At 46.7% G+C, this 10,000-nt stretch overlaps 1 protein-coding gene across 1 annotated transcript in view; it reads left to right on the top strand.

Moving 5' to 3' along the window:
• LOC311129049 (exocyst complex component 4-like) overlaps window positions 1–10,000 on the top strand; it is a 181,299-nt gene that overhangs the window by 158,966 nt on the left and 12,333 nt on the right. Inside the window, exons 15-16 of the mRNA XM_084161309.1 lie at window positions 3,805–3,946; window positions 9,508–9,718. Of these exons, the coding sequence (XP_084017435.1) occupies window positions 3,805–3,946; window positions 9,508–9,715 (350 nt within the window). The 3' untranslated portion in view covers window positions 9,716–9,718. The remainder of the gene's footprint in view (window positions 1–3,804; window positions 3,947–9,507; window positions 9,719–10,000) is intronic.

Below are 10,000 nucleotides of genomic sequence, written 5' to 3'. Positions count from 1 at the left end.
TCAGGGGATCAGCATTCAGACTCATCTATAACAATGATACTGCAGTATTACCGGTTTCTGAACACTTGGATCAAAATAGTCTTGTTTTTCCTGGCTGATTACTAAGACGAGGGTTGCAGGGTCGTTCCACGAATAGAGTGCCTTTTACATCACGTTGATATTTCTGGTATAAATTGTGCACCAATATTGAATTTTAAAAGCCTGTTATATTAAATGATCTTATCCTTGATCTCGGGAGAAAACTGAGAGAACAGAAATGTTATTGTTGATAAGTTTGGATCGGTTCAACCTAGGTGTGATTAAGATGTGCTTTTTCTCCCCTATTTCTATTGACTTTCATCCCCAGACAAACACATATGGTCTATTTACAGTTTCCATTACCACGTGTTGTTGGTTGGGGTTGGGGTGAGTCGGTTGTGTTATTATCATCAAGATAATGTTGAAGTGTTGGATATGTTTACTGTATTGAACTAAATCTTAATTAGGGTTGGATCAAAACACATAATGCTACTGTACATACACAGCCCTCAAACTCAACTCTGAACCTCCACAGTTCCACTGCATTTTTTAATTGTTCCCCTCTAATCAGGGACTGATTTAGACCTGGGATACCAGGTGTGTGCAATTAGTTATGAGGTAAAACAGAAAACCAGTAGGCTCTGGACCTCAATGGGTAAGAGTTGAGTACCCCTAATATACAGTGCATTCGGAAAGTATTCAAACCCCTTAACTTTTTCCACATTTTGTTACGTTACAGCCTTATTCTAAAATTGATTAAATTAAATATGTTTATCATCAATATACACACAATACCCCATAATGACAAAGCAAAATCAGTTTTTTTTTTATTTGTGCAAATTTATTAAAAAACAGAAATACCTTATTTACATAAGTATTCAGACCCTTTGCTATGAGAGTCGAAATTGAGCTCAGGTGCATTCTGTTTCCATTGATCATCATTGAGATGTTTCTACAACTTGATTGGAGTCCACCTGTGGTAACTTCAATTGATTGGACATGATTTGGAAAGGCACACACCTGTCTATATAAGGTCCAACAGTTGGCAGTGCATGTCAGAGCAAAAACCATGAGGTCGAAGGAATTGTCCGTAGAGCTCCGAGACAGGATTATGTCGTGGCACAGGTCTGTGGAAGAAGTTTGGAACCACCAAGACTCTTCCTAGAGCTGGCCGCCCGGCCAAACTGAGCAATCGGGGGAAAAGGGCCTTGGTCAGAGAGGTGACCAAGAGCCCGATGGTCACCCTGACCGAGCTCCAGAGTTCCTCTGTGGAGATGGGAGAACCTTCCAGAAGGACAACCATCTCTGCAGCACTCCACCAATCAGGCCTTTATGGTAGAGTGGCCACTCCTCAGTAAAAGGCACATGACTGCCCTCTTGGAGTTTGCCAAAAGGCACCTAAAGGACTCTGACCATGAGAAACAAGATTATCTGGTCTGATGAAACCAAGATTGAACTCTTTGGCCTAAATGCCAATCGTCACATCTGGAGGAAACCTGGCACCATCCTTACGGGGAACTGGGGACATGGAGTACTGGGGACATGGAGACGAGGCAGGATACTGGGAACATGGAGACGAGGCAGGGTACTGGGTTAATGGGGACGAGGCAGGATACTGGGAACATGGAGACGAGGTAGGGTACTGGGGACATGGAGACGAGGCAGGATACTGGATTAATGGGGACGAGGCAGGGTACTGGGGACATGGAGACGAGGCAGGATACTGGGTTAATGGGGATGAGGCAGGGTACTGGGGACATGGAGACGAGGCAGGATACTGGGTTAATGGAGACGAGGCAGGATACTGGGTTAATGGGGACGAGGCAGGGTATTGGGTTAATGGTGACGAGGCAGGATACTGGGAACATGGAGACGTGGCAGGGTACTAGGGACATGGAGACAAGGCAGGGTACTGGGGACATGGAGACGAGGCAGGATACTTGGTTAATGGTGATGAGGCAGGGTACTGGGGTAATGGTGATGAGGCAGGGTACTGGGGTAATGGTGACGAGTCAGGATAGTGGGAACATGGAGACGAGGCAGGGTACGGGGGACATGAAGACAAGTCAGGATACTGAGGACATGAGACGAGGCAGGGTACTGGGGACATGGAGACGAGGCAGGGTACTGGGTTAAGGGTGACGAGGCAGGATACTGGGTTAATGGGGACGAGGCAGGATACTGGGTTAATGGGGACGAGGCAGGGTACTGGGGACATGGAGATGAGGCAGGATACTGGGGACATGGAGATGAGGCAGGATACTGGGTTAATGGGGATGAGGCAGGGTACTGGGAACATGGAGACGAGGCAGGGTACTGGGAACATGACGTGACTCCCAAATAAGTCAACACGTGACTTTGTCAGAATGTGCATAATGTAGATACAGAGCTTTGAGTATTTATATGATTTTTTGAAGAGTATTTAGTTCCTGTTTCTAGTTTTTTAAGAATCAAATAATTGTATAAAAGTTGTTGAGTGTTGACTCTGTTGGAAATATCTCCGCTAAGCAGCGTTGACTAAAGGACCTCTGTCAACAGTAGATATTGGACTGCGTTGCTCAGCCGCAGTTTCAACTACTTCCTTCCTCACTCTGTCAGTGTGTGTTTGGGTCTTTGAGTGTGCTTGCCTTCCTGCCTGCGGACGCACGCGCGTACGACCTTCACAAGGGCTGAGAGAGTAACTGGGGAGCTGGACCTGACTGCAGCCAATCGATCGCTCGCCCTCACCACCCCTCTTCCGCTCAGCAGTCTCTCTCCAAACGCACATGCACACCACACACTCCTCACCGCCTCATTGCCCAAATAGACTCACATATGAGTGACAGGGCCAATTTCTCTCGCCTTCCACTCCCCTCCTCTAATTCATAGCCATTGATTTACACTTGGCGGTCTGAATGCTCTTTACACACACACACACAAACATAGCTCCTTTGTATGGATCACAATGCAGACACACACTTGGTGTCTCAGCACATGGATTGAAGGAATGAAGGGACTTTCTGAAGGACTGTAGAAGGTCTTCAGATGTGTAGCACAGTGTTTCCCAAACCTCTCCTTGAGTACTCCCTGCTGTTCCTCTTATTTTATGTATTCCAGTCCAAGTTCACCTGATTCAACTGATCAACGTCTCATCAATCCCTTCATTAGTTGAATTAAGTGTGTTAGTTCTGGATTACATCAGCTCATTGTGTCTGATTCTCTTTAGTTCTCCTTCGTCCTAGTTCTGCCTGGTTCTCTTTAGTTTTCCTTCGTCCTAGTTCCTCCTGGTTCTCTTTAGTTCTCCTTCGTCCTTGTTCTTCCTGGTTCTCTTTAGTTCTCCTTCGTCCTAGTTCCTCCTGGTTCTCTTTAGTTCTCCTTCGTCCTTGTTCTTCCTGGTTCTCTTTAGTTCTCCTTCGTCCTAGTTCTCTTTAGTTCTCCTTCGTCCTAGTTCTCTTTAGTTCTCCTTCGTCCTTGTTCTTCCTGGTTCTCTTTAGTTCTCCTTCATCCTAGTTCTCTTTAGTTCTCCTTCGTCCTTGTTCTTCCTGGTTCTCTTTAGTTCTCCTTCGTCCTAGTTCCTCCTGGTTCTTGTAATGGAGATCTGGCATATGTGGAATGGTCCTAGGTTCTCGAGAAGAGGTGTGGAATGGTCCTGGGTACTTGAGAAGAGGTGTGGAATGGTCCTGGGTTCTCGAGAAGAGGTGTGGAATTCCCCTGGGTCTCGAGGAGAGTTGTGGGAAACACTGCTGTGATATTTTTAATCTTTAGCTATAATGTAACTAAAGTGTGTGTGTGTGTGTGTGTATTCAGGTGGGTCTCCAGGCTCTGACCCCCAGGTGACCAATGAGAGCGTCCGCAGCAGGGACCAGATCCTCCAGACTCTGACTGACCTGTCCAGGGCCTTCCAGGACATCGCTGACCGCTGTCTGCTGGTCCTCCACCTGGAGGTCAGGTACGTACAGACATGGACTCTCCAGGATAAACACCCAGCCTGTGTCATGTTCATAATGACCTTTCCCTATTGGTCAAGTACAGATAATACTACCTCCCACTTCACTCCGTTTTTCTTCCGTTTGGTCACTAGCGAACACAATCTTGATTTATAGAATCTTCCTCTCCATGGTTTAACAGTGTTTTCAGTCTTGGTCCTGAGTGGGGGCAGACTGAGTTAGCAGGCTGTTGTTCTGTCAGACTATCATGTTGACTGTCAGACCTTGCATAGTTCCACCTATGAATTTCAGGGTGGTTACATTTGTTGAGCCCTGTCCCTCAACTTTATAGCAAACCAAGTGGCAGGGCTGTCGTTTTGGAATTTTAGAACCCCTTTAGGTATGTATATGTGTGTGTGTGTATATATATATATATATATATATATTAGGGGTGTAACGATCCATCTACTACATCGATGTATCGATTTATATTCCTATGATCCAACTACATCGATCTGTGCTCGGCGAGTTGGCCTTTTGGACAACATATATCGATCTAACATCGTTTTAAAATGTAATAAATCGATTGTATCGATACTAGGAAATAACCCATTGGATTTAAGCACGTCAGACTTTATATGGATGTTTTTTCTTAGCACTTTTAATGATAAAGGCTTTAAACATTACTCGATTCAGTCTGCCTATCCGTGACGTCATCGCGCCAGCAGCAGCGCAAAGGCGCCAAGACAACAAAACATAGCATGGCGGACGACAGAGGAGAAGCCGACGAGCGAGAAATTATCAAGCCACCATTGCGGTCCTTACAAGAAACAGGAATCTAGGAAACTTCACCTGCACTGTCCAGTATCCAGGTATTTATTTCAGTCACACTGGTTGAATTTTTGGCTAAAAGGTTACTGAATCGATTTCAAGTCACTGAATCGTTTCGGATCGTATCGTTCTAAATGAACCAATATCGTCCTTGAATCGTATCGACAACCACGAATCGTGATACAAATCGAATCGTTGTTAAAACGAATCGTTACACCCCTAATATATATATATATACAGTGAGGGAAAAAAGTATTTGATCACCTGCTGATTTTGTACGTTTGCCCACTGACAAAGAAATGATCAGTCTATAATTTTAATGGTAGGTTTATTTGAACAGTGAGAGACAGAATAACAACAAAATAATCCAGAAAAACGCATGTCAAAAATCGTATGAATTTATTTGCATTTTAATGAGGGAAATAAGTATTGACACCTCTCAATCAGAAAGATTTCTGGCTCCCAGGTGTCTTTTATACAGGTAACGAGCTGAGATTAGGAGCACACTCTTGAAGGGAGTGCTCCTAATCTCAGTTTGTTACCTGTATAAAAGACAACTGTCCACAGAAGCAATCAATCAATCTGATTCCAAACTCTCCACCATGGCCAAGACCAAAGAGCTCTCCAAGGATGTCAGGGACAATATTGTAGACCTACACAAGGCTGGAATGGGCTACAAGACCATCGCCAAGCAGCTTGGTGATAAGGTGACAACAGTTGGTGTGATTATTCGCAAATGGAAGAAACACAAAATAACTGTCAATCTCCCTCGGCCTGGGGCTCCATGCAAGATCTCACCTCGTGGAGTTGCAATGATCATGAGAACGGTGAGGAATCAGCCCAGAACTACACGGGAGGATCTTGTCAATGATCTCAAGGCAGCTGGGACCATAGTCACCAAGAAAACAATTGGTAACACACTACGCCGTGAAGGACTGAAATCCTGCAGCGCCCGCAAGGTCCCCCTGCTCAAGAAAGCACATATACATGCCCGTCTGAAGTTGGAATGATTCAGAGGAGAACTGGGTGAAAGTGTTGTGGTCAGATGAGACCAAAATGGAGCTCTTTGGCATCAACTCAACTCGCCGTGTTTGGAGGAGGAGGAATGCTGCCTATGACCCCAAGAACACCATCCCCACCGTCAAACATGGAGGTGGAAACATTATGCTTTGGGGGTGTTTTTCTGCTAAGGGGACAGGACAACTTCACTGCATCAAAGGGACGATAGACGGGGCCATGTACCGTCAAATCTTGAGTGAGAACCTCCTTCCCTCAGCCAGGGCATTGAAAATGGGTCGTGGATGGGTATTCCAGCATGACAATGACCTAAAACACACGGCCAAGGCAACAAAGGAGTGGCTCAAGAAGAAGCACATTAAGGTCCTGGAGTGGCCTAGCCAGTCTCCAGACCTTAATCCCATAGAAAATCTGTGGTTCGAGTTGCCAAACGTCAGCCTCGAAACCTTAATGACAAATCCCTCGTGAGATGTGTGCAAACCTGGTGGCCAACTACAATAAATGTCTGACCTCTGTGATTGCCAGCAAGGGTTTTGCCACCAAGTACTAAGTCATGTTTTGCAGAGGGGTCAAATACTTATTTCCCTCATTAAAATGCAAATCAATTTATAACATTTTTGACATGTGTTTTTCTGGATTGTTTTGTTGTTATTCTGTCTCTCACTGTTCAAATAAACCTACCATTAAAATTATAGACTGATCATGTCTTTGTCAGTGGGCAAACGTACAAAATCAGCAGGGGATCAAATACTTTTTTCCCTCACTGTATATCGTTTAAAAAAATAATGTTTTTATTATTATTATTTGATCAAATATTGAATTTGGCCTTTAGTACCAAATCCCATAGAAACGCATTTAATAACATTCATAAATGGCAAAAAAAGACAGTCAAAAAAAATTATTCATAAGGAACAATGTTTTGAAGTGTCTGTCCTATATCTACGAGATATATGAAAGCTCAGGAAATATATGTAATTTTTTTGTGGTAGGCACAACACTACCTCCATACTTCAATTCGTATTTTAAACCAGTACCGGTTACCTTCAGACGAGTTAGTTTGTAGCCCAAAAGTTTGGACGCTACAAACAGAAGTTGGCACATCGACGGTACCGACTTCAGACGAGTCCCGTGACACTTGTGGAGACCACCATCGTGTTCGTGAGAGTCTCATCTTTCCATAGAGTGGTCCTTTGGGATGTCTCATGGTCTGACAAACACCGTGCGACATTAGCGGATGCGGTGCGTCAATGGACTCTAGGGGGTCAAACAAGTGCAAGACAATCTAATAATACACTCAGACCAATGTATTCCTCTGGATCCAGTGAGTACGTCCATTAACGTCTAAAACAAGTGATTTACCAAGCAAACCCAGAAAACAACCAACTCTCTCCATCAACAGCCCCTAACAGCCCCTATCTCCTCATCCCTCTCTCCATCCCTCCAATCCTTCCTCTCCTCCTCCCTCCTCATCCCTCCTTCTCCTCCTCCATCCCTCCATCTCCTGCTCCCTCTCTCATCCCTCCTTCTCCTCCTCCCTCTCTCCATCCCTTCATCTCCTGCTCCCTGTCTCATCCCTCCTTCTCCTCCTGCCTCTCTCTCTCCATCCCTCCATCTCCTGCTCCCTCTCTCATCCCTCCTTCTCCTCCTCCCTCTCTCCATCCCTTCATCTCCTGCTCCCTGTCTCATCCCTCCTTCTCCTCCTGCCTCTCTCTCTCCATCCCTCCATCTCCTGCTCCCTCTCTCATCCCTCCTTCTCCTCCTGCCTCTCTCTCTCCATCCCTCCATCTCCTGCTCCCTGTCTCATCCCTCCTTCTCCTCCTGCCTCTCTCTCTTCCATCCCTCCATCTCCTGCTCCCTCTCTCATCCCTCCTTCTCCTCCTCCTTCTTTCCATCTCTCCATCTCCTCCTCCCTCTCTCCATCCCTCCATCTCTCCATCTCCTCCTCCATCTCTCCATCTCCATTTCCTCCTCCCTCTCTCCATCCCTCCATCTCTCCATCTCCTCCTCCATCTCTCCATCTCCTCCTCCCTCTCTCCATCCCTTCATCCCTCATGATGGCTCTGAGATATTGTTTAGCTTATGCAGTATTGTTTATGATTGCCCCGGAAAAGAGAGGGGGCGAGAAACACTCCCTGAGCTCTGCACTACTCCCTACTACTCCACGCCTTATTGACTTTAACCCATTAAGCAAATTTCCCTCGACAATACTGGGTGGCAAATGGTGCCATCACGAAGAGGAGAGTGAGAGACGCATGGAGAGGGAGGGAGAGAGGGAGACGGAGTGTGAGAGGGGGAGGGGGAGGGAGGGAGGGAAAGAAAGAAAGAGAGGGAGGGAGGCAGGGAGGGAGGGAGGGAGAGTGTTCCATGGTGGATGAATTCAGTGAAACCCAGTAGAGCTGAGTGATATGGACAAAAAACATATTTTGATAAATTGCCTGAGTTGATGTGATAAATAGAACTATACGTTTATAACATTAATGTGCACCACCGCTTTTTTATTATTCTTTAAACTACTACTACTAGTTTGAATGTTGTAGCCATCAATCACCCATATTAGCAAACGTATTTCATTTCAAACTTCACATTTCTCTAGTATAGGCTACTTATTGTAATGAACGATATCGGCCAAATGCCTGCGATAAGTGATCGGTATGGTCGGTGTCAATCATTTTTGGGTAATCGTCCCAGCTCTACATCCCAGGAACCTGATTCATTGACCATCATGACTTCATCTACCAGTAGGATTTGGTTGGACTAAACACACTCAACAATATAATCTGTCTATCCTCTCTCCTCCCCTCCTCTGTCTATCCCCTCTCCTCCCCTCCTCTGTCTATCTTCTCTCCTCCCCTCCTCTGTCTATCCTCTCTCCTCCCCTCCTCTGTCTATCCTCTCTCCTCCCCTCCTCTGTCTATCCTCTCTCCTCCCCTCCTCTGTCTATCCCCTCTCCTCCCCTCCTCTTAATATCCTCTCTCCTCCCATCATCGTCTATCCTCTCTCCTCCCCTCCTCTGTCTATCCTCTCTCCTCCCCTCCTCTGTCTATCCTCTCTCCTCCCCTCCTCTGTCTATCCTCTCTCCTCCCCTCCTCTGTCTATCCCCTCTCCTCCCCTCCTCTGTCTATCCTCTCTCCTCCCCTCCTCTGTCCATCCTCTCTCCTCCCCTCCTCTGTCTATCCTCTCTCCTCCCCTCCTCTGTCTATCCCCTCTCCTCCCCTCCTCTGTCTATCCTCTCTCCTCCCCTCCTCTGTCTATCCCCTCTCCTCCCCTCCTCTGTCTATCCTCTCTCCTCCCCTCCTCTGTCTATCCTCACTCCTCCCCTCCTCTGTCCATCCTCTCTCCTCCCCTCCCTCTGTCTATCCTCTCTCCTCCCCTCCTCTGTCTATCCTCTCTCCTCCCCTCCTCTGTCTATCCTCTCTCCTCCCCTCCTCTGTCTATCCTCTCTCTCCCCTCCTCTGTCTATCCTCTCTCATCCCCTCCTCTGTCTATCCTCTCTCCTCCCCTCCTCTGTCTATCCTCTCTCCTCCCCTCCTCTGTCTATCCTCTCTCCTCCCCTCCTCTGTCTATCCCCTCTCCTCCCCTCCTCTGTCTATCCCCTCTCCTCCCCTCCTCTGTCTATCCCTCTCCTCCCCTCCTCTGTCTATCCTCTCTCCTCCCCTCCTCTGTCTATCCTCTCTACTCCCCTCCCTGTCTATCCTCTCTCCTCCCCTCCTCTGTCCATCCTCTCTCCTCCCTTCAGAGTGCATTGTTTCCACTACCTGATTCCCCTGGCCAAGCAGGGGAACTATGCCATAGTGGCCAACGTGGAGAGCATGGACTACGACCCCTTGGTGGTCAAACTCAACAAGGATATCAGCGCCATCGAGGAGGTGATGGGCGCCGCATTGCAGCAGCACAAGTTCCAGTACATCTTTGAAGGTAAGCCTGTTGTTGGGGGTCGTCCATGATATGTAATGTATTGAGAATGTATTGATCAGTGCCCTTCATTTTTATGAATATTTTATTTTATTGACGTAATGTTTTGTACTTCTTCCACCTGCCATGTCCACTCTGGTTATCGATAATAGTGTTGACTACTGGGATATTTACCTAATATGTACATGTATTCTGCAGTATGTGACTGGTGGTATGTATTTTCTCTCCCTCTCTCTCTCTCTCTCTCTCTCTCTCTCTCTCTACCCACCTCGTCTCTCCCCCCTCTCTCTCTCTCCCTCTCTCTCCCTATCCCTCTT

This window comes from Coregonus lavaretus (genome assembly GCF_964263955.1).
Source record: "Coregonus lavaretus genome assembly, chromosome: 5".
Lineage (NCBI taxonomy): Eukaryota > Metazoa > Chordata > Actinopteri > Salmoniformes > Salmonidae > Coregonus > Coregonus lavaretus.
The sequence above is the reverse complement of the archived record's forward strand: the minus strand, read 5'-3'. Positions and strand labels throughout refer to the sequence as shown.